Raw genomic sequence first — 26618 nt, forward strand, 5'->3', positions numbered from 1 at the left:
AAAGTTATGGTTTCAATAAGCATTTCACAATATAAAAGCCCTTCATCAAAATTCCTGTATAATAATCAATATCAGCATATTTTTTGTTTCTCTGACTTTATTGACGATTATTAGATTGTTTATGTTGTGTTGTCATTGTTAGCTCATTGCAAAGAATGGTGACACGAATTTGTAGGTCTTTCGAATGTACAATGAGTATGCTGGCTTTACAAAGAGACTGGTCTGCTCACTCGAATACTGATTCAGGGCGAGACTACGACAGCTAGAGATGATCTTTCTAGTTTCTAGTGCTTTGAGAAACTAAATAATCACCGAAGTTTTTCTTCGAAATGGAAAAAGACTGTATGACTTGTACACACTTCTATACAGAGTTGGGCTAAAGAATGGAACCAAGCAAATATCTTTGAAACGAAAAGAACAATATTTTTGAAACTTTGCATGCAAGTACAGTGACGCAAAACGCATCTGTTGCTATACTTTTTGTTACTAGTTCACTTCCGGTTTCACCGGAAATACCCTTAACTGATTTACTTTAAATGGGACACCCTGTATATTTTTGCAGATTTTAAAAGAACTTTTTATTTGTAATTCATAAATACCAAGTTTGGAAGAAAAACTATTAAAACAAGAAATAAATCTCTTTACAGTTAAAAAATAGGTTAATTTATTTACTTTAGACCAATGATAATAAAAATAAACAAAAATCATTTCAAATGTTGAAAATGCCCGCCATTCACCTCTTGAAAACGTGCAAGCCTATAAATAAATTCTTGAGTCACTCTTTCCAGAATTTCTCTTCGTATTAGATCACATTCATCAATTATTCTCTGTCTCAAATCCTGCAAGCATGTTGGTCTATTAACGTAAACCCGTGATTTTAGATAACCCCAAAGAAAAAATTCTAACGGGTTGAGGTCGGGAGAACGATTTGTCCACTCTAGGAATCCTCTACGTCCAATCCATTAATTTGGAAAATTCATATCCAAAAAATCCCTAACTCGTCGATCATAGTGAGGAGGCGCTCCATCTTGTTGAAACCAAAAATTTTGTGGTAACTGGCCATTCTGTTGAAGTGCAGGAATAATTTGGTTATTTAGTAAATTTAAATACTTGTCACCATTCAAATTTCCGTCTATGAAAAAAGGGCCTATTAGTCTATTTTGAACAATTCCCATCCAAACATTTAACTTTTGTGGATGTTGGGTATGTGCTTCAATAATCCAACTAGGATTCTCATTCGACTAATACCTACAGTTATGGCGGTTAACGGTTCCATTTAAGCAAATAGTTGCCTCATTGGAAAACACTACATTACTTGCAAAATGTTCGTCATTGTTACAAATGTCCATCATTCGTTTGCAAAACTCTAGCCGTCGGTCAAAATCATCATCTGACAATTCTTGAACCAATTGTATCTTATACGGATGATATTTTTCCATTTTCAATATTCTCCTTACAGAACGTTGACTTATTCCATGGTTTAGTGCCAAATTTGTTGTGGAAGTTTGAGGTGATTCCTCTAAATCAATTGCAATATTTTGTTTAATAACTTCGTTCGTTGCAGTTCGTGGTCTTCCAGTTTTTGGCAAATTTTTGACTATTCCAGCTGCATTAAAACGTTTCAATGTTTTAGTAACCGTTGAACGTGATATAGGATTTCTTTCAGGATGCAATTCATTAAAAATATTACACACCTCGTCATGAGTTCTAACACGATCACCATGACTGATTATCATTAATATTTCAATGCGATCTCTTTCACTTAAATGAACCATTTTGAATAAAACTTATTTCTGTCAATTAGTTCAGTAACAGTTACCTACTATGCTAAATTCAAATAAATACAACAATAGTTTTAGTCTATAGTATGGATGGTAGTACTCGTTTGTTTTTAATACAAAAAATTATCTACAGACACTTTTCAACTATTTTTTTCTTCCAAATTTGGTATGTATGAATTAAAAATAATAAGTTCTTTCAAAATCTGCAAAAATATACAGGGTGTCCCATTTAAAACAAATAAGTTAAGGGTATTTCCGGTGAAACCGGAAGTGAACTAGTAACAAAAAGTATAGCAACAGATGCGTTTTGCGTCACTGTAAGTGCATGCAAAGTTTCAAAAAGATTGTTCTTTTCGTTTCAAAGATATTTGCTTGGTTCCATTATTTAGCCCAACCCAGTATAAATTAAAATATCAAACGGGTGTATGTTTTCAAAAAACTGATAGTGTGTAAAAACTTCATTAAAATTCAGCTAAGTACTTTCAGCATATCAAAATGACATCATCAGAGCTTTCCTATAAAAAGACTAAGTTAAATAAGTTATTCATAAAAAATACAAAGGTGTAAAAAACTTACGTATCATAGGTATAAATACCTCAAATGAAGAGTAATCGTTGAACAACACATTACAATAATTAAAATTAACCCAGGACTTACCCTCTGGTCATGGGTAAAAACCCTTAAAATAAATAGTGAGTAAAATACAATGGCTACCATTTTACATTGAACAGCTGTTACTGGCAATTTTGAATTGATAAAGAACGAAAACACAGTCCGAAGCGACCTCTATATTATTAAATAATAATCAAAAAGTTAGAAAATTACTAAGTTGTCATTATGTAGGTTAAAAATGAAGTCAATTGAAGTTAATATAAAATTTTTGAAGCTAAATTTTTTTTTATTTTTTTTTAATATTTAAATTAGGTATTATTTAAATTATGTATTTATTTTTTAAATTATTAAACTTAACAATTGTAATTTAAAAAATTTAGCTTCAATAATTTTATATTAACTTCAATTTACTTCATTTTTAACCTACACATGACAACATAGTCATTTTCTAACTTTTTGATTATTATTTAATAATATAGAGGTCGCTTCGGACTCTGTTTCCGTTCTTCATCAATTCAAAATTGCCAGTAACAACGGTTCAATGTAAAATGGTAGCCATTGTATTTTACTCACATTAACGTGACAATTTATTTATTTTAAGGGTTTTTACCCATGACCGAGGCTAAGCCCTGAGTTAATTTTAATTATTGTAATGTGTTGTTCAACGATTACTCTTGATTTGTGGTATGTATACCTATGAGACGTAAGTTTTTTACATCTTTGTATTTTTTATGATATGAATAAGTCATTTAACTTAGTCTTTTTATAGGAAAGCTCTGATGATGGCATTTTGATATGCTGAAAGTACTTAGCTGAATTTTAATAAAATTTTTACACACTATCAGTTTTTTGAAAACATACACCCTTTTGTTATTTTGATTTCTTCTAAATGATCAACAAGAAGTAAGAAATATAAACGTAAATGAGTGGATAGATAGAATACGACTTCAGGCTGCTGGACTATCTTCTCGAACGTAAGAGTTGGGCGATGGCTAGCCGAGGGCAATTCACAGACACGTATCTTCGAGTAACTTCCATTTAATGAAGCATGACTTATGACATGAAAAGATATATCTTTCAAGCATTTTGTGCTTGCAAAGAGTTAGTCTTTAATGAGAGTAGGAAGTTGATTGCGCATAGGTGCCTGGCAAAGGTTCTACAGACAGTGTTTTATCGTGTACGTATTACGCTCAAACTCCGAATTCGGACAATGTCCGAAATTTTTACTCACTTCGCGATGTGGACAACGCGAATTGCCCTCGTTGCGCAGTGAGCATTTTATTCGGACGTCGCGCGTCGGCCGAAGCGAAATACTCAGAACGTGTTGTGGGTAAGCGAAAGTAATCAATTGCCGAAACAAACACGTTCACTGGCGATTGAGCAAAACCATAATACCCATAACCCGACGTAGGTAATTCTAGTTTGCGCAAACGCTGAAATCCGTTTCTCACGGTTCAGACGTGAAGGTCGAGACATGTCACCCCCACTATCCTCACTGTTGGCAACGAATACTGTCTATTTTCATTGACATTAGTGCAGTATCGTTATACACAAGCAGTTTTCTAGAAACCAATTCCAGGCAGCTCCTAACAAATTTAATAATAACATCGATGTACCTGATGAACAGCTCAGTGTCCGTATATGTGGAAGCAATGATGTCATCCGGGTCCAAACAAGGTTTCATCAGATGTGGATGCAAGAAGGACTGTTCGGGTAAATCTTGCAAATGTGTAAAATCATGCATAATATGCAAGACTCATATAAAAGACGTATATCTGTGTATGAAAACTTTTAATAATTTTTTTCTATTTTCAATAATAAAATAGGTGCTTGTTGTATTTTACTCTTTAATTTTTTTAATTAAAATAAATGGAATTTTAAGGATTATTTCATTCATAGGAGATTCTGACCAATAGAAACCTACAGAAATAAAAATTAGAGCGATTATTTTTTGATGATTTTAACTTCCAATCGTATAGGAAGATATTTGATCACGTGCTTAATTCTGTCCAATCAGATTAAAATTATACTGAGAATTATCTACTGTAGAAAATTACCGATAGAATTTTTTTAAGTAGATTGTTTCTGTTTAATGGCAACCAGTTTCCTAGTTTTGACAACTGTCACATTTAATAAAATATCCATAATATACGTATTAAAAAATAATCTTACGAATATCACACGACAGTAAGAATAAATAAGAAAATAATGCTTCATTTTTACTCAAATTTGTTGTCATTGGGCAATAGCCACTCGAGCCCTGCGGGCTCTCGTGTCTATTGCCAGACAACAAATTTTCGAAAAGCTGTCGCATTATTTTCAATTTATTGTCACTCTCTTGTGATATTATACCCGATAATTTTTGATAATATCCGATCGTCAAGCATTACCTCAGATGCCCTTCGTTACCACGCAAAAATGAACATTCAGTGACATTAATGACAATTCATGTTTTACAACTTGTCACAGAGAACATCAAGAAACAGGTTTAGCAAATATTCAGGTGAAGATATCAATAAAATATTAGTTAAATGATTTAAAAAGACAGTTTTATTCATGAAATAATCTCAGCGAATTATCCTCGATCTCTAAAATTATTATCGACTTATTGCCCTAGTGCCACTTTGACATAATTTCACTCCCCTTCGCGTCGTGAAATTAAAACTGTCGAAAGTGTCACTCGGGATATAAATCGATAATTTTAGAGCTCTCGTGCCATTACTACTGAAAATTTGATTTTATTTTACTTGTTATTATGGAATTAGTGTAGGGTATGGTTGTGTATGGAAGCTTTTTGTCGTTTGCGTAAATTACAAATACCCACAACCCGACGTGGGTAAAATAAAGTATATTCAAATGGGAAATAAGCCACAATTTTACCTAAAAATGATTTTATTAACGTTTCGTTTTTATTTTTAAATTATATTAACGTTTCATATTTACTATGGAATCTCTAACGCGAGAATTTCATTGCCACCGTTGCATTTGGTTGTCTTTTTAAAGACAGATCACATGCTATGATTTTTTATGGCGGATATTCTTGAGTTGGGATTGATTTCATGTAATCTAATGAACTATCTTTTAGTAAAGTCGTCCCAGGAACGCAACTCATCAATATTGGCAATATCATTTTAAAGTCGTCTATTTTAAAATGTATAATACGTGTCTGAATTGCCGATATAAATGAGTCAGATTAAATAAATTATTAGAAGAATTTTTTACTAAGCAACAACATTTTTGTTTATTTAGTATTATTTTGTATTTTGACAACGACACCCGACTTATGCGTCGAAACGTTAATAAAATCATTTTTAGGTAAAATTGTGGCTTATTTCCCATTTGAATATACTTGATTATAAAAATGCCACAAGAAAATAGCTTCAAAGTGGGTAAAATAGATTACCCACGTCGGGTTATGGGTATTCTGGTTTTGCTCAATCTCCGGTGAACGTGTTTATTTCGGCAATTGAGTACTTTCGTTTACCCACAACGCGTTCTGTGTATTTCGCTTCGGTCAATGTCCGAATAAAATGCTCACTCCGCGACGTGGGTAATTCACGTTGTTCACATCGCGAAGTGAGTAAAAATTTCGGACATTGTCCGAATTCGGAGTTTGAGTGTAACATACGGATATTTTATGAGACGACGCAACATGATAATGCACGACCCTAACTGACTTTACAGTGCTTATCACTACGAGAGGGGAGAAAAAAAAAGCGTAACATTTGAATAACAAAGACTTTTTTGGGAGCAATCAGTAAACTATATTCCTACAAAAAATTTTTTTAAAGAATCTAAAAAGTTCAAATTCTGACGTAAATTGATGCTGTAGGAACATAGGACTTCTGGTTTTAGGGATGCAACCGGAAGTACTGTTTTAAAGTCGCCGAAATAGTTCAAGCGATGTATTATTCAACGCGCCTTAGCAAAACGAGAATAAGTATATACTTCCGGTTTCATGCCTGTCTGTATCCGTCCGTCTGTCGGTCCGCGAATATAACTCCTATGTTATTAGAACTGATAGAATGACAAATGAGGCGTCGAGTAAGAACTTATAACTCAAGGATGGTATTAAAGGTAATAAATTTAACATCGGACTTATAGACGATAATAAATATATACTTCCGGTTAAAAAGGTGTAATCGGAAGTTTCACATTATAGTGGCATAAATAGTACATATTATGTGATATATCAACCGTTACGTATTGAATAGTTGAGCTCGAATATTTAGTTCCAGTTTTGGTGTCATTTCCGTTTAAAAAGCTGTGCCCGGAAGTTTGGCAAAAATGACTCAAAATTAGTTTTCTCAAAAATCGACGCAAAGTTTATTCGGCGATATTTCAAATATCGGCTTCCAGTTCTATTTTCGGTTACATTGGGTAAAAACGTAGGACTTACGAAGTCCAATTGCTTGTTTTTATTTAGAATTATGCAGTTAATTATATTCACTAAATCACTTGGTGAGAAAAACTTTAACAATTATCAAATTAAATAAGAAATACTAAAAGCTTATTTTTATTAATTATTGCCAAATTTTGTCTGACAATAAATTTGCTTTTATTCTAAAATGTATCGATTTTTTAGAGACTTTTAATACTGCTGTTGATATTAAACTCAGACAATGGGCAGATACGGCATTACCGACACAATCGGTACAGTCAGGTTGGGAGACTCTCCGAACTGAATTTGAAAGGTTTTTGCAAAAAGCAGCTGAAGCACCTGATCATGATGATATATTTGATCTACTTAAACAAGCAGTTGTTAATGAGGCAATGGTTAGACATGTGTGGGAAAGTAAAGCTTCCGAAATGCTTAGAGTAAGTACAAATAAAGAGCAACAGTAATAATGGTCTGGGCAAGCTATCGAAAAAAAAACCTTTTTTGGGAAAAGTTGTTTGGTAGTTATTTTATAGCTGGAATCGAATCTTAAGATTGCATGTATTAGTAATATCGGTATGCAAAGTCCGCAGAAAGTGTGCTTTTTTTATTAACAAATTAGCGATTCGACATATTCCTTGTTTTTCAATTATTGCTCTGGAACTCCGAAGATTTTAACTTTAAGGGGAACGAAGCAAAATGCAAAATTTTGACGCATGTCAAAATTTTATGTATTTTAAATGTATTCATTTTTTTTTCGAATCCTAAGAAAACTAATAAGTATTTTTGAAAAATTTTAACGCAGAATGAAATACTACTTTACTACCGAGGGACGAAAGTCCCTTAAAATAAATAAAATGTTTCTTTTGAATGAAATATTTACAATTGAAAATCACACTAAATTTTCTCTTTTATTTTCACCCTGTATATTATTTAAATAAACGTTATATAAGTTTTCAGGGACGTTCGGCCCTCGGTAATAATGTAATATTTCATTCTGCGTTTAAATTTTTCAAAAATATATATTGGTTTTCTCAGGATTCGAAAAAAATGAATATATTAAAAACATTTTGAAAATTTTGACATGCGTCAAAATTTTGCATTTTGCACCGTTCCCCTTAAACCAAAAACACCCAAATAAAAATTCACCGTCATTTAATTCTGCACACATATCTTTTCCCGATTTCCTTCGACGAAAATTTTCATCATAAATCCAGATCTTTCTAACAAACTCTTATACTTTCAACTACAATTTTAATGAAGTAATTATTTATAATACATAATTTAATAACTTAGTGACATAAAAGATTTTTTGTAGTTAGATTATATTTCTGAAAGCCGGCGACAGTCGAACAAAAAGTTTAGCAAAAATTAAATAACTAATTAAAAATTTATGATAGAGATTTATACGGGTAAACTGCTGGTTGATGCATTAGTGGAACAGCTTTCTAGCATCTCCCGGTGACTTGGCTATGCCTTGGGTATACAGTTTACTTTAATCTTTATCGACACTCACTTCATCTTCCCTCGTTAGAGATCACTAAACGCATACGCTGGTGCAATATATTTAAATATATTTACCAAGCAATCGGTGCGTTTTGATTCAATTCAGTCTTCTTACAAAGCCTCCTTGATAACGGGTAAACCTAGAAACGCGTGGCAGATGATGGCAAGGAACTCGAATTGAATCAGAACGAACCCGTCTATTTTTATTTTTGTTTAATTAAATAGTTTGTATTTCATCAAGGAAATATAAACACATATTTTCTGGAGCAAAATCAGAGCCGATGAAACCGTTTAGTTCGCCGTCCGCTAAAAAATTTTAAGGAAAAATTTTTATTTGTTTAAACAAAGATTATTTAAATAATTATACAGCGGTCAAATGAGAATATTTGTATTTTGAACGTTAAGAGGTACACGTTTGGTAAGTTTTTCTAAAAAATAGTGTACGACATAGGAGAAATATGTAGTTGTATTTTGCTACAAATAAATTAATGTATTATTAGGAAAACGAAAGCATTTTTGATATATTGAAAAAAAATTGCTTTATGAGAAGTCGAGAAAATACATTATTTAACGTATCTATTTCCTTTAACCTAGTTTTTTATTTGATTTTGGTATTTTTCAAGCGTAATACCGATCGTTTTTATGATTATAATATGTATGTTAGGAATCTCTTGAAGATATGAAAGTTTGTATTGAGAAAGAGGACCGAAATAAAAAATATTACCATCCCATTGTTTATAACTTAATGACAAATGCTGGTCAGCTTTAACCGGCTGTATCTCAGAAACCACTCAGTCGCAATTCAACTTTTTTCTTTTAAAAGAAGCATCTTACCGAGTCCTTTTCAACGCCGTTTTCTTAATTTAATTTAATTTAATAGTTACCAAGATCTTTTTTTTTTTTTTGTTCTGATTCTTGCCTTGGTTAATAACTAGCCAAACTTTTATTTATTTGTATATAAGACAAGAAATTGTTTATAACTTTAAAACATTTCTGAGGACGCTCAAATAGCCCAATTTCAATTCTGTAAAATACGTTAGATCAGTATAACGCCTTTTTACAGTGGTTATTATTGCTACCGTAAATTTTTAATTAACAATTTTATTATCCACAAGGAAAAAGTTTTCCTGTAGTTGGCTGTATACCATATAATACAAAAAAAACCAATAAAATCCATTATAAAAGGTATATATTTAAAATTCCTAAAAAGGACTACATCACAGAACTAGTTTTCGATTTGTTGACCAATCATCATCAGTGCTTACGTGATCTAACATGCTAACCATCAAAATACAATATTACAAAAATATGTGGGTAAAAACCCTTTAAAAGTAATCCGTCAAGGAAACATCGATGAAATATGCGAACTTAAGCATGGATGCTACCATACTGTCATCATGTGAACAAGTCGAATCAGAGCTCAGATGGTACCTAGGGCGTATTACATGGAATATTTCAAACATCCATTCTTAAGTTAGCATATTTCATCGATGTTTCCTTGACGGATTACTTTTAAAGGGTTGTTACCCACATATTTTTGTAATATTGTATTTTGGTGGTTAGCATGTTAGATCACGTAAGCACTGATGATGATTTGTCAACCAATCGAAAACTAGTTCTGTGATGTAGCCCTTTTTAGGGATTTTAAATATATACCTTTTATAAAGGATTTTATTGGTTTTTTTTAACAATTGAATTGTTGCTAAATTATTTGTTCGATTGTCGCAGGCTCCCAAAAATACAATCTAGTACACAAAGCTTTTTTATAACCTTCTTCTTCTTTCTTATATGTAGGCTTTAAAGCCTGTTTCTTCTTCAATATTAGCCTCCTAAATTGTTTAGGTTATCGCACCATCTTTTTCTTGGTCTGTCAATACTTCTTCGTCTATTTGGTGACTTATCTCGTGCTATTCGTACTATCCTATCCTCTGCCATTATACTAATGTGTTCGTTCCACTCCTGTTTCCGTTTTGTCACCCATCTATTTATGTCTTCTATATTGCATGATCTTCTTATGTTTTCGCTTCTCTTCCTATTCAACAGACTTTTCCCTGATATTCGTCAGAGTATTTTCATCTCTGTTGTTTCCAGTAGTCGTCTCGTTTTAGATGTGTCAGGTCTTGTTTCCGCCGTGTATGTTAATATAGGTCTAATTGCTGCTTTATAGATTCTTGCTTTTGTGTCTTATCTTAGATGTTTGTTCTTCCAGATCGTGTCATTAAGAGATCCCGCCGCTTTACTTGCTTTTAAGCTTTGTTGTCGTACTTCCTCTTCAACATCTCCGTAACTGGTTATATCTATTCTCAGATATCTAAACCTTACTTCGTGCTTTATTATTTTCCCATCGATTTCGATTTTACATCGTAGTGGGTATTTAGATGTTGTCATACAATTTGGTTTTTTCTGCTGATATTATCATATTGTATTTCTTGGCTGTTGTATTGAAGATGTGTGTTAATCTTTGGAGATCGTCTTCTGTCTCGGCGATTAATGCGGCGTCGTCTGCATAACATAATATTTGGATTTCTTTGTTCCCCATTCTGTAACCGTGACCTTTACGTACTGCTTGTATTATTTCGTCCATTATTATATTAAAGAGCAGTGGTCTTAATGACTCACCTTGTCTGACTCCGCTTTGTACTGGTATAAACTGCGTTAGTTTTCCATTTATCTTTGCCTGTATTCGATTATGAAAGTAGATGTTTTCGATGGTTTGTATAATATTGATTGGTATGTTTCTTCTATACAGTAAATGTAAAACATCTTCGACTTGGATGAGATCGAGAGCCTTTGTCAGGTCTATAAAACATAGATATGCTGTTTTATTGTACTCAATGGCCTTTTCTGATATTTTTCTTAGTACAAATACGGCGTCTACGCCGTTTTTTATAACCAAGTTATATAATTATTGATAAATAATTTTCCCATAATTTTATTTGAAAATAGAAGATTTTGTTGGGAAAACTCAGATTTTCCAAGAAAAATTTTCGTCGGAGGAAATAGGAAAAAATCTCTCAGTGCCGAATTAAATTACAGTGAACTTTTATTGGGGTGTTTTTGGTTTAAAGTTAAAATATTCCGAGTTACAGAGCAATAATTGAAAAAAAGATTCGAAGCGCTAATTTGTTAATAAAAAAATATCAAACTTTTTGCAAACTTTGCATGCCGATATTACCAATAATATATGCAGTCTTAAGATTTGATTGCAGCAATAAAATATCTGCTAAACAACTTTTCTTTGTTTTTTTTTCCTAATTTGCCAAGAGTATAATTACATACCTTGTCAACATTGACTAAAGAGAGTCCAAAATTTTAGGAATTATGTATTTATTTATTGATATGTACATAATTCTTGATATCGTAAAATCATTAGAATACCTGACCAGAAATATAATATAAAATATTTTGTAGGTGATTCAACTCAATACATTAGAGGATAGGACGATAGGTGATAAAAGGGATTGGGATCAAGCAGTTAAGTTCCTTGAATCAAGTGTTAAAGAAAAACTTCGGGAAAGCGAAATAAATCTAAAACAATTATTAGGGCCATCCGCCAAAGAAAGATGGCTTTATTGGAAATATCAATCGGAGCTAGAAAGCAAAAGCAGAAGTGTTAAGAATGAACTCGATAAAATTTTGTATGCTAATGAAGTAAGTACATATTAACAAGCGATCCACAATTATTTGTATTGTAAAATTTAATAAAAAATGTTTGGCTTGGTAAAAGGTATATTAGTTTAAAAAGCTAGAAATAGGGCTAGAAACATACAAACAAAACGTTTTCGCTCTGTAACAAGAGCATCATCAGTGTTACCTGAAATAAGTATAACCATATTAATTAACGCAAAAAGTTAAAATGATGACCAAGGTAAAAGCAATGTTTGGTTATACTTACAAGAAAGTGAGCCAACCAAAAAATACAAAGGTCAAAGCCTTTCAAAAACATTATGTTACAAGAGGTGACAGGCAACTAAGAAATGAGACTTCAAAAGCGATTCTGTCTGATGTCAGGGCAACAATTGTCAATGGAACTTGAAGTTTTATGAAATGTTGGTTACGCAGCCACTAAATTTAAAGTTGTTTATGGTACCAGCAATGATAACAGCTAACATCAGTGTGTTGGAATTATAAAAATACAAGAGTTAGTGAAAATGAATTATCTAAGATGTAAAAAAGGTGGCGAATTTGAAAGGCCGCAATCATCAATGAGGTGTACTTGAATTGATGATGCAAAGATAGGCAAACCAAGATACAGAAAGTATGTTTTGTGGTTTGTATTGGAAATAGATAATTAATATTTGTGACCCAACACAAATGATGGCTGATAAAGGTGGCTGAAATAAAGATGAGACAACTAAATAGGGGTTGTGATATCAAGTGCTGAGACATGTTGTAAATGCGAAACTTGTTTATGAGTTTATAGGATATAGATGGATTCATCAACACAAATTTAAAAGACTGGTTGTTTTAAAAAGCTTAGTACAAATTTCTTTATTCTGTCCTATTATGTTAAATAACATCTAGGGCAAGGAAAAATTAATACAATTGGATAAAAGTATATAAGCTATGTCTAAAGTGAGGTCGGATGAAGATAAGTGTTGCATTTACAACATGTCTCAGCACTTGATATCACAACCCCTATTTAGTTGTCTCATCTTTATTTCAGCCAGCTTTATCAGCCATCATTTGTGTTGGGTCACAAATATTAATTATCTATTTCCAATACAAACCACAAAACATACTTTCTGTATCTTGGTTTGCCTATCTTTGCATCATCAATTCAAGTACACCTCGTTGATGATTGCGGGTTTTCAAATTCGCCACCTTTTTTGCATCTTAGATAATTCATTTTCACTAACTCTTGTATTTTTATAATTCCAACACACTGATGTTAGCTGTTATCATTGCTTGTACCATAAACAACTTTAAATTTAGTGGCTGCGTAACCGACATTTCATAAAACTTCAAGTTCCATTGACAATTGTTGCCCTGACATCAGACAGAATCGCTTTTGAAGTCTCATTTCTTAGTTGCCTATCACCTCTTGTAACATAATGACCTAATTGTTACCTATTGACCGACTTACCACGTGTGGGAGTCATATGTTGCCCTAGAGCCGTAGCCATAGGAATTTTATCCATCCTTTGGATTTTGCTATGTTGGCATCTATATAAAACTTTTAGTCTGTTTTTGAAAGGCTTTGACCTTTGTATTTTTTGGTTGGCTCACCATGTTCTTGTAAGTATAACCAAACTTTGCTTTTACCTTGGTCATCATTTTAACTTTAACATTTTGCTTTAATTAATATGGTTATACTTATTTCAGGTAACACTGATGATGCTCCTGTTACAGAGCGAAAACGTTTTGTTTGTATGTTTCTAGCCCTATTTCTAGCTTTTTAAACTAATATACCTTTTACCAAGCCAAACATTTTTTATTAAATTTTACTTGTAATTAATGGTATACAGCCAGCTACAGGAAATTCTTCCTTGTTGATATTTGTATTGTATTGTATTTGTATCCTAGAGAACGGCAGTTGTAGCTAGTGGCGCACACCCCCTACTTACATAGTTTTCGATTCTGTCAACCTGACTGAACTGAAAAATTTGCCAAATCCCATCTTAAAGTTTAGGAAAAGATCCGTTAATCCAGATGTCAACCACTCATTTTGGTCCAAGGGTGTGGGTTTTACGGCCCTCCCCATTTGGGGTCTGTTTTTCGTTATCGTCCCCAAAACTTCAAAAAATTTCGAGAATTTAAGTCAGACTTCCCTTCTGATAGTACATATTGATCATTACGTTTCCAACGCATGTCTAATTTTGAAAATCGGTTATTCCATTCAAAAGTCACCGTGCTCAGAAATTTGACTCAATTTCTATTTAAATATTGGAATATGTGTGTACACACAACCAAACTTATATGGAATCATATGATATTTTTTATTATTTTAAGTGAATTAAAGCTAAGTTAAATTTTGCTCCATTGCACCTCTCCGGAGCCTAACTACAGGTTATAGAACCAAATCAACATAATATATAGTAGTCTCCCGTTTTATACCGCTAACGCGGCTTTGGGATTATAGCAGGGTAGTCTGCTAGATCTAGGGCCTACGGTATACAAGGAAGGTAACAGGGCCAGCGCTACGCTTCAACCGCCTATTATTACTCTTCGTTTTACCCAAGGTACTTATTTTACCGGATCAACATACCTGTGAACTATTAAAGTTGGCTGGATAAAAATTAAATAATTTTTTACCGATCATAGTGTGGGAAGAACATGACACTTCCTTTTTTATATTTGTGGACAGATTTGGCAGTTTTCGTTCTTGCTTGTCTCTCTCGCCCTCTAAGTACACGAATTCGTTAATCATCTGATTTTACATATCCTACTTGCCTTTGAAAATAGCACACTTTGTCAATTTCCAATGTTCCAGTTTTGGTGTTAAAGACACCAATTTACGTGATCAACCTTTTGTTGCTTGGATAACTCGGGATCCCGTAACTTTCTCTTGTTATATAGTCCTTGGGTACGCGAACTCTTCTTCTTATCGTTTCAACTGAAATACTTACACCTATAGTTTCCAAAAGTTGCAGCTCTCAAATACATGATGATTCCGTATAAGTTTGGTTGTGTATGTATGTATGTGGAAAAGTTACACCGATCTGATTTTTTTTATATTTCAAGAGGGGATCGGGGCCGATTTAGAGCCGGTGTTGTTTGTGACTTTTGACCATCCTACTATTGGAGTGGGTAGGTACAACGGGCATATTTTATGGATAAATGTGTCTCAGGTTCAAAGAGAGAAAACCGCAAATACACCAAATCAATAGCGCTTGAACTTAGCTTTCAAATGGTACCTATTGGTCAGGATCGAATATACATACGGTTCAGTATAGCCGAAAAACTATAATTATATTATACATTATAATTATATTTATAGGCCTCATAAGTATGATCATATCCATTTCCTAAAAAAACTAATTTTCAAGCTCACTAAATCATATAATTCTGTGACACTATTTATAATGCTGCTCACAACCTGGCCTATTTCTGATGGAAGATTCGAGTCGTTACGAGAGAATACTAGTCCTTACCAAGGCATTCGAGACGAGCGCTACCGAAGTATATAAGAAGGGAAATTCCGTCAGCAGGCCAGTCAGTGATCGACGCGTAAATAATAATATTATTATATTCGAATCGAGTTGTGCGCCGTGTATTTTGAAATGTATTAGTTATCGCAATTATTATGTTTAGTTAGTAAAATCATAAATTTGAGTTTGTAAATAAATTAGATGTGTTAGCTTGAGTTATTTGTAACTATTTAAATAAATTAAATAAGTGATGTAAAATAAAATAATATAAAGTAAGTCTTCCTTTATTTAAATTAAACTTAGTGCCTAAAAACATAAATAATAAAATAGTAAAGTCAACCTCGTAAATCAGTACAAATGGTGTCGAAGTAGGATAGTTTAAATAAATAAACATAAACTCGGTTAAAATACAGTGTGGAACCTTTAATAATAAATAAATATAAACCGTAATAAATAAAGTGTGTGACCATGTCTTCACGGCATAAGCAGAAAATTACTGATCTGCTCGTTAAGGAGCTACACAACGAATTGGAGGAGAGAGACATGGACACTACTGGGAAAAAGGCTGATCTAGTCGAACGTCTAAAGAACGCTCTGCAAGAAGAGGGTCAAGATCCAGAAACCTATTTGTTTGAAGACAAACATGCTGCTGTGATCTCGTCAATTTCGAAAGTTTCTGGTGAAATCTCCTAAGTTTCGACAGACAATATATCGTTAGAGAACAAAGTTTCGGCGGATATAACATCATTAGAAAATAAAGTTTCTAGTGAGATTTTGAAAGTTTCGGGTGATATTTCATCCCTTGAAAGCAAGATGACTAACGAGATCTCTGCTAGCATCTCTAAAGTCACCTCCGATTTTGACGACAAGATATCGTCCATAAAATCTACTTTTGAAGAAAAGATCAAGGAAATAGAAAAGAAAATGGAGGAAACGGAAAAAGTAGACAAAGGGATGGAACCCATCTTAACAGACATTAAAGATGATGAAACCAAATACAAATTGGAGCCACGGGCGATAGTTAAAGGGAGTGTGAGTCTTGCTCGTGTTAAGGTGCCAAATTTCGACGGAAAGTCGTCATGGAACAGTTATAAGAAACAGTTTGAAACAGTTGCAAGAGCGAACGGATGGTCTGAAAAAGACAAAGCTGTCAATCTGGTTATTGCTCTTCGAGGAGAGGCTTTGGATGTACTTCAGACCATAGCTGTAGAGGAGACGAATGATTTTGAACAACTTATGAAGAAACTAAACATGCGATATGGGCACGAACATTTGGAGTATGTCTATCAGGCGCGGCTTAAAAACCGACAACAAAAGAAAGATGAAGCTCTTCAAGAATATGAGCTAGATATTGCCAGGCTAGTACGATTTGCTTATCCAACACATGATGGAAATGTTGGCTGTTCAAACATTTATCGATGGTCTTCGTGATTTTGAAATGCAGAGAACACTGCGATTAGCTCGTCACAAGACGCTGGTCGATGTATTGTCCGCGGCCCTCGAGTTCGAATCAGCTACGCAGGCCTTTGGTGAGTACAGTGCAGTTCGAACTGTAAAAGAAGAAGAGAATGAAGACAAACTTGACCAGCTGATAAATATGGTGAAAGGCTTTACATCGAAGAAAACGAAGACCATGCAGTTGTGGCGAAAATGGCCACGCACGGAGTTTAAGTAAGAACGCAAATCAAGAAGCTCGCCAGTAGGAAATAAGAGAACGGACATACCCTAGGGGGCAGCCTCGACTCAGAACTTCTCTAAAGACCATCTAATACTAATAGCTTCTTTGAAATGTCGTGAAGATAGTGTCTATGTAGATGGAGAAATAAATGGTAAAAAGTATACATTGTTGGTGGATACCGGAGCGATCAGGACCATTATACGACCGTCAGTTATAAACAGCCGTAAGAAACTCTTACCAACGAGGTTGCGACTGCGGACTGCCATAGGTGAAAATGCCAACACCCACGGAGAAATCCAGATACAATTAGGGATTGGAGCAGAAAAGTTCGTCCATACTGTCATAGTTGCAGACATCGAAGATGTTATATTAGGAATGGACGTAATGAATTTGCATGGATTTCAATTGGATTTTAAGAATAGGGTCATCAAAGTTGGCAACGAGGAGGTATTTCTTCATCCACATGATGACAGCACTGTGCTAGCAGCCATTAAAGAAGATACAGTTGTGTCTACGAGGAGTGAAACGATCATCGTAGCGCGGCTACAGGGAATTGTAGAAGATGGAACACCTGTTATGATGGAGCCATGGAACCACGACGAGGAGGTTGGCCGAGGAATCATAATTGGAAAGGAATTAGTTACTTCTGCTAAAGAAATTCCCGTGAGATTGATTATTGTCAATGACTATCCAGTGACCATCAAGGAGACAAAAGTAGGAGCTTGTGTACCCGTGACGTCCATAATCCGTCAGACGACAACATCAGATAATTCCACCGACAAGTTCGACCAAATGGTTGCAGTTGCAGGCCAATCTCTAAATCAAATGGAGAAAAGAAAATAGAGGGAATTTCTTAGGCAATATCGTGACATATTCGTACCGAAAGGAGGAAAGACAGGAAGAAGGACAGTTGTCAAACATAAAATTGACACTGGTACCGCTAGGTCAATTCGTCAAACATCTCGACGATTACCACAGGCGAAGAGAGAGGAAGCTGAAAGGATTGTTCAAGAAATGAAGAAAGATAGAACCTTCTACGAGCCCATGGGTCTCTCCGGTAGTCCTGGTCAAGAAGAAAGATGGAACTACGAGGTTATTTGTGGACTACCTTTAGTTGAATAATGTTACCAAGAAATATAGTTATCCTCTGCCTCGGATCGACGACACGTTGGACACATTGGCTGGAAGTAAATTGTTTTCTACGTTGGACTTGAAGTCTGGATATTGGCAGGTAGAAATGGATCCAGTGGACAAGGAGAAGACGGCTTTCACTACAGGATCTGGATTATGGGAATTCAACGTTATGCCGTTTGGACTTTAATGCTCCTGCGACATTTGAGAGGCTTATGGAAAATGTGTTGAGAGGGTTATCTTGGAAAACGTACCTGGTGTATTTAGACGACATAATCGTTTTGTGGGAGACGTTTGAAGACCACCTGAAGAATTTAGAAGACGTTTTTAATCGACTTAAAGCTGCCTAGTTAATGTTAAACCTCAAGAAATGTCCAGCTATTTCAAAGTAAAGTCAATTATTTAGCTTATATAGTCAGCAAAGAAGGAGTGGCCGTGGATAAAGGAAAAATAGATTCCATTAAGGAATGGCCTGAACCAACTGATAAACATCAAGTGAGAAGTTTTCTGGGACTATGTACTTACTACCGGAGGTTCATTAAGAAGTTTGCAGATATCGCTAAGCCATTAACGCGACTTACAGAGGAAGCAAGGGATTATTGCTGTGATGGAGAATGCCAAACGGTCTTTGAAACTTTGAAGAGGCATTTAATTACAGCGCCAATACTAGGGTATCCACTGCCAGAAGGAGAGTTCATCTTAGATACGGATGCAAGTAATGTGGGAATTGGAGGAGTGCTGTCTCAGATTCAAGGAGGACAGGAACGAGTTCTGGGATATTTTAGTAAAGTGCTTTCAAAACCTGAACGAAATTACTGCGTCACGAGAAGAGAACTTCTAGCAGCAGTGAAATCAGTGGAACATTTCTATCAATACCTCTATGGAAGGAAGTTTCTAATCCGAACCGACCATGCCGCCCTTAAATGGTTAATGCAGTTTAAGAATCCAGAGGGTCAGATAGCCAGATGGATTGAACGACTTCAAGAATATGATTTCATGATCGAGCATCGGGCCGGAGTTAGCCACAGGAACGCTGATTCTCTATCTAGAAGACCGTGCCCAGCAGAGTGTTCCCATTGCAACAAAACGGAGTCAAAGGAAGCAGCAGTACTAAGAACAACAGTGGTCAACGACGAGTGGATGCCTACCAAGATCAAGGAAGAACAAGAAAAAGATCCAGTTTTACAGAAGATTCGAAAATGGAAAGAAGAAAATCGGTCGACCATCTTGGCAAGAAATGTCAAGCCTAGGCTCAGTAGTTAAGACGTATTGGGCCCAGTGGGACTCATTTTTGGAAGTCAGCTTGCTTAAACGAGTAATGGAAAATAATGATGGTTCAGCGAGGAAAACACAGTTGGTGATTCCAAAGAGCAGAGTAGCCGAAGTACTTCGTCAGTTACACGACAGTCCATCAGAAGGGCATTTTGGTGTAAAGAAGACCCTTCAGAGAATTCGGGAACGATTTTATTGGATGAATAGTTCCGACGATGTGAAGGACTAGTGTAAGAAACGTACTACCTGTGCTACAAGTAACGGACGCTACCGGAAAAAAAAAAGAAAGGCTCCTATGAGACAGTACAATGTTGGAAGTCCGTTTGAAAGAATAGCTTTGGATATTGCCGGGCCATTTCCAGAAAGTGAAAATGGATGCAAATACATGTTGGTGGTAATGGATTACTTCACGAAATGGGTTGAGATCTACGCAATTCCAGACCAGAAGGCCGCCACTATTGCAGATGTGTTAATCAAAGACTGCATCAGCCGATTTGGAGTGCCTCTGGAGATCCATAGTGACCAAGGAAGGAACTTTGAGAGCGATCTATTTCAGGGAATTTGTGATAGACTAGGCATGAAGAAGACAAGAACCACGGCCTATCACCCACAATCGGATGGAATGGTGGAACGTATGAATAAGACAGTCGGCAAGTATTTGACAAAGATGGTGTCCAATCATCAGTGAGACTGGGACCAGTACCTTCCATTCTTCGCAATGGCGTATAGATCTGCTGTTAATGAATCAACGGGCCAAACACCAGCAAAAGTTCTATTTCGACGTGAGATGCGTCTACCCTGTGATCTAGAGTTTGGATGTCGACCTGGAGAAGATGCGGCTGGTGAGGATTATGTGAATTGCGAAGAAGAATGGACGATATACATGAGTTGGTCCGTTCCCATCTTCAGATCGCTAGCGACCGAATCAAGGAACGATACGATACCCAAGCCGAGAAGGGATGTTTCAAGCAGAACGACAAAGTCTGGCTTTATAATCCAAAGAAGCGAACAGGTTGCTCTCCCAAGTTGCAGCAGTTCTGGGAAGGCCCGTACCTCATTGTCAAGAAAATTAATGACGTTATCTACCGAATAAGCAAGATTCCTAGGGGAAAGCCGATGATAGTCCACCATAACCGGTTGGCGCCGTAAGTGGTAGACCACGACGTAGATGAAGAAGTGGAAGTCAACCAAGTTCGAGAAATATCTGACCTCACGTTTGAAGAGTTCATGGGGGCCTACGGAGGCACCGGTAAAGCGAGACATGGTGTGACCACTAAAGAAAAGCGAGATCTACTCGCACTTCCCGATGACTATTCACTGGCCCATACCACCCCGGCCAGTATCAAAGACGCACGGGGGTTGGCATCTGCCTTTCGAAGAAGGTTTGGTCGACTTGCAGAACTTCAATGCCAACTGCCAGCTCCTGGCAAAACATTGAAACTCCAAGATGCATCACGTTACCTATTCTATCTGGTAACAAAAGACACTGTCCATGACCAACCTACCTACCAAAATGTATGGGATGCATTAATTCAATTGAGAGAGCACGTGTTGGAGTCCGACGTGCAAAAGTTAGACATGCCAAAGTTAGAATGCAGCCAATTAGACTGGAGAGTTATCCGAAATAGGGTAGAAGAAATTTTCCAAGACACCGAGGTCCAGGTGTTAGTCTGTTGCAATCCGCATAGTTACTGGTGCGGAGCGAAGACCGTCCCCTGTCACTTTTATACAACTGGGAGTTGTAAAAGAGGGTCCAGTTGCAGATACCAGCATCCAGTTCCAGTCCCGACAAGGTTCCAGGAGGAACCATCTTTTAAGGAGGGGGCAGTGTGACACTATTTATAATGCTGCTCAGAACCTGGCCTATTTCTGATCGAAGATTCGAGTCGTTACGAGAGAATACGAGTCCTTACCACGGCATTCGAGACGAGCGCTGCCGAAGTATATAAGAAGGGAAATTCCGTCAGCAGGCCAGTCAGTGATCGACGTGTAATAATATTATTATATTCGAATCGAGTTGTGCGCCGTGTATTTTGAAATGTATTAGTTATTGTAATTATTATGTTTAGTTAGTAAAATCATAAATTTGAGTTTGTAAATAAATTAGATGTGTTAGCTTGAATTATTTGTAACTATGTATTTAAATAAATTAAATAAGTGATGTAAAATAAAATAATATAAAGTAAGTCTTCCTTTATTTAAATTAAACTTAGTGCCTAAAAACATAAATAATAAAATAGTAAAGTCAACCGCGTAAATCAGTACAATACCTTCAGATATCCTATTTGACCGTAGAAGCATCGGATATGTACTACTTGTCAATAGCTCTATTGACTGCCAGCAACGCGCCTCTCGCGTTTTGACAAACTTTGTTTATGTCGCGTTCTTCGTATGATTCATATTATATTAAAATGATTTATTCAAAATGTCACTTATAAGTGTTTAAATTGTGAAAATTATTGTATAAATGAATAAAACCCATTCAAAAAGTCATGATAATTCTCATAGAAAACGGAAATCCCATCAGAGTCCTATAGGAAATGTTTCGCAATCTTTTCTTGAATTTTATGACAGATATTCCTAGGTCCGATAAACAACATTTAACAGTAACTGAATTAGTGAGAAGAGAAGCCCAAATTTGTAGACAGATGAGCGAAAAAGGCTATATGTGATTCCTTTTGTAAATTTTAAAATCAATTATGATTTTAAAAATTATGATAAAATTATAGTGTTGTTTAATATAATCAAAATTTAACCTTCACGCACAAGTTGTACGTACAACTTCAGTGAGAAACTGAGTTTATTTATATTATGTACAATTTATTTGCTACAAATAAACTCCATTATCATATCATATCATCATAATATCATTCATCTTATGGGTCAATAACATCTTATTGTGGGTGGCAGTCAAAAGGTTAAAACTCATGTCTAGTGGTTAAAATGGTCTAGGGGTTACGACGTTAAACTTGATCGGGCAATACGAGTTCATTTGCCCGTTATTCCCATATACATTTTTCAATCTTTCGAATAAGAAAAATCGATCTAAATTTACAATCAAGATGCAGTAGAAATAAACAAACCAAGACACGTTAACTGCTACTAGGAGCACTCCCGAATCATAATTTACAATATATATACATTGTATGTAAATCCCAAATCGTGATTTCCAAAGTTTATACATTGTAAATTATGATTCGGGGTGCTCCTAGTAGCATTTAACGTGTCTTGGTTTGTTTATTTCTACTGCATCTTGATTGTAAACTTAGTATAGTGTACATTCGATGGACACAAAAATTATATTAAAAGAATACACTCACCGGCACAAAATTACGCCACCCAAAATTTTTGATTAAGTTTGACAATTTCTTATTTGTACTCCGATTTTCAAGGTTCTTGCATCAGTTTGTAGGTACATGTATTGATGTCATTTATTATTATTCCGGTAACAAAAAATTGTTGCTTAGATGGCATTATACAGGGGTGAATGGAAGCATTGTATTTTCAAAAATACAAAAATAGACGGTTTAGTTTTGATTTAAATCTGTCTCCTGCCATCCCCCGATAGCGCTATTTCTAGGTCTACCTTTTGTCAAGGAGGCTATGCAAGAAGACAAATCTAAATCAAAACTTCCGTAGTTCTCGGTATACAATAAAACTATTTATACCGGAGTAAGGTTAGAACGCCCTCTAACGGGGAATAAGTGAAATAAATGGCGACTCGATTCTAGTTTTCTGTTGACCTAGATATCAAAATATCAACAGGCACCGCTGGGAAATATTCCAAAAATGCGGTTCAGAGAAACTATATGAAACGAGTCTTTGTACTCTTATACAGAGTATGGCATTAGTAAAAATACAAAAATAGACGGTTTAGTTTTGATTTAAATCTGTCTCCTGCCATCCCCCGATAGCGCTATTTCTAGGTCTACCTTTTGTCAAGGAGGCTATGCAAGAAGACAAATCTAAATCAAAACTTCCGTAGTTCTCGGTATACAATAAAACTATTTATACCGGAGTAAGGTTAGAACGCCCTCTAACGGGGAATAAGTGAAATAAATGGCGACTCGATTCTAGTTTTCTGTTGACCTAGATATCAAAATATCAACAGGCACGGCTGGGAAATATTCCAAAAATGCGGTTCAGAGAAACTATATGAAACGAGTCTTTGTACTCTTATACAGAGTATGGCATTAGTAAAAATACAAAAATAGACGGTTTAGTTTTGATTTAAATCTGTCTCCTGCCATCCCCCGATAGCGCTATTTCTAGGTCTACCTTTTGTCAAGGAGGCTATGCAAGAAGACAAATCTAAATCAAAACTTCCGTAGTTCTCGGTATACAATAAAACTATTTATACCGGAGTAAGGTTAGAACGCCCTCTAACGGGGAATAAGTGAAATAAATGGCGACTCGATTCTAGTTTTCTGTTGACCTAGATATCAAAATATCAACAGGCACCGCTGGGAAATATTCCAAAAATGCGGTTCAGAGAAACTATATGAAACGAGTCTTTGTACTCTTATACAGAGTATGGCATTAGTAAAAATACAAAAATAGACGGTTTAGTTTTGATTTAAATCTGTCTCCTGCCATCCCCCGATAGCGCTATTTCTAGGTCTACCTTTTGTCAAGGAGGCTATGCAAGAAGACAAATCTAAATCAAAACTTCCGTAGTTCTCGGTATACAATAAAACTATTTATACCGGAGTAAGGTTAGAACGCCCTCTAACGGGGAATAAGTGAAATAAATGGCGACTCGATTCTAGTTTTCTGTTGACCTAGATATCAAAATATCAACAGGCACCGCTGGGAAATATTCCAAAAATGCGGTTCAGAGAAACTATATGAAACGAGTCTTTGTACTCTTATACAGAGTATGGCATTAGTAAAAATACAAAAATAGACGGTTTAGTTTTGATTTAAATCTGTCTCCTGCCATCCCCCGATAGCGCTATTTCTAGGTCTACCTTTTGTCAAGGAGGCTATGCAAGAAGACAAATCTAAATCAAAACTTCCGTAGTTCTCGGTATACAATAAAACTATTTATACCGGAGTAAGGTTAGAACGCCCTCTAACGGGGAATAAGTGAAATAAATGGCGACTCGATTCTAGTTTTCTGTTGACCTAGATATCAAAATATCAACAGGCACCGCTGGGAAATATTCCAAAAATGCGGTTCAGAGAAACTATATGAAACGAGTCTTTGTACTCTTATACAGAGTATGGCATTAGTAAAAATACAAAAATAGACGGTTTAGTTTTGATTTAAATCTGTCTCCTGCCATCCCCCGATAGCGCTATTTCTAGGTCTACCTTTTGTCAAGGAGGCTATGCAAGAAGACAAATCTAAATCAAAACTTCCGTAGTTCTCGGTATACAATAAACTATTTATACCGGAGTAAGGTTAGAACGCCCTCTAACGGGGAATAAGTGAAATAAATGGCGACTCGATTTATTTCACTTATTTCCCGTTAGAGGGCGTTCTAACCTTACTCCGGTATAAATAGTTTTATTGTATACCGAGAACTACGGAAGTTTTGATTTAGATTTGTCTTCTTGCATAGCCTCCTTGACAAAAGGTAGACCTAGAAATAGCGCTATCGGGGGATGGCAGGAGACAGATTTAAATCAAAACTAAACCGTCTATTTTTGTATTTTTACTAATGCCATACTCTGTATAAGAGTACAAAGACTCGTTTCATATAGTTTCTCTGAACCGCATTTTTGGAATATTTCCCAGCGGTGCCTGTTGATATTTTGATATCTAGGTCAACAGAAAACTAGAATCGAGTCGCCATTTATTTCACTTATTCCCCGTTAGAGGGCGTTCTAACCTTACTCCGGTATAAATAGTTTTATTGTATACCGAGAACTACGGAAGTTTTGATTTAGATTTGTCTTCTTGCATAGCCTCCTTGACAAAAGGTAGACCTAGAAATAGCGCTATCGGGGGATGGCAGGAGACAGATTTAAATCAAAACTAAACCGTCTATTTTTGTATTTTTACTAATGCCATACTCTGTATAAGAGTACAAAGACTCGTTTCATATAGTTTCTCTGAACCGCATTTTTGGAATATTTCCCAGCGGTGCCTGTTGATATTTTGATATCTAGGTCAACAGAAAACTAGAATCGAGTCGCCATTTATTTCATTTATTTCATTGTATTTTCTCCTAACTTTAAAAAATTCTGTGGAAAAATTGGGGGGGCTGATTTTGTTTCATACTCCTTTTGTATTATCCTGGAGGTATCACTACGGTTTTGTTTTTTGAATTATCCGAATATCTCTTTTCTTGTAAGAGCTGTAAATAAAAACACTGCTTTGAAGGTTTATTTAATTAAAAATATCAAACGCACTATAATTAACAAAACAAAACAAAATTAATAACAAAACAATTCAATAGCGAGTATGTCCACCTCTTGCAGCAACGATTGCTCGCAATCTATTTGGTAACGAATAAAGATGTGTTATCCTTGCCTGGGGAATAGCCCGATATTCCTCTACCAGGGCCATAACTACCAAATTTTCTGGAGGGCTAGGATAAAATTCATCCCGTAAATGTTCAATCCAAACTCTATTTAACATATTTATGTTTATGAGTCAATCAGTGTTTTATTTACAAAAAATGGTACAGATTTTACAAAAAAAGAGATTCGGATAATTCAAAAAACAAAATTTTAGTGATGTCTCCGGGATAATCTAACAGGACTATGAAACAAAATCAGCTCTTCCATTTTTCCACAGAATTTTTTAAGTTAGGACAAAATACAACGCTTCCATTCACCCCTGTATAATGCCATGCAAGCAAATTTTTTTGTTACCGGAATAATAACAAACGATATGAATATACATTAAGGGCCACCGTACTAGACACATGGGTAGGTACCTAATTGCTATGCTTATGGGCTAATCTGGTCCGTTTTTAGATGTGACTTTTATCCCTGTCATGTTACTGACACTGACACCAGCTGGAATATTGTGTGCGCCACTCATTTTTACCGCGTTTAGTGGTTTTTTTATTGTTGTTTTAATTATACAAAAAATTACGTATGTCTTGTTTTAATCTGAATGTGTATCATTGCTTTATAAATTAATTTGGATTAACATTGTAAACATAAAAAAATCAGCCAAAACCTTAAACGCAGAACTTAAAAAAAATAAAAAA

At 35.3% G+C, this 26618-nt stretch overlaps 1 protein-coding gene across 3 annotated transcripts in view; it reads left to right on the plus strand.

The window, feature by feature from the left end:
- The window catches only part of LOC114337779 (dynamin-like 120 kDa protein, mitochondrial), a 231158-nt gene that overhangs the window by 167395 nt on the left and 37145 nt on the right, over positions 1-26618 (plus strand). For all 3 annotated transcript variants that reach the window (XM_050656057.1, XM_050656058.1, XM_050656059.1), the window contains 2 exons: positions 6979-7211; positions 11689-11928. In XM_050656057.1, the coding sequence (XP_050512014.1) occupies positions 6979-7211; positions 11689-11928 (473 nt within the window). The remainder of the gene's footprint in view (positions 1-6978; positions 7212-11688; positions 11929-26618) is intronic.

Source organism: Diabrotica virgifera, chromosome 7 (genome assembly GCF_917563875.1).
Source record: "Diabrotica virgifera virgifera chromosome 7, PGI_DIABVI_V3a".
Lineage (NCBI taxonomy): Eukaryota > Metazoa > Arthropoda > Insecta > Coleoptera > Chrysomelidae > Diabrotica > Diabrotica virgifera.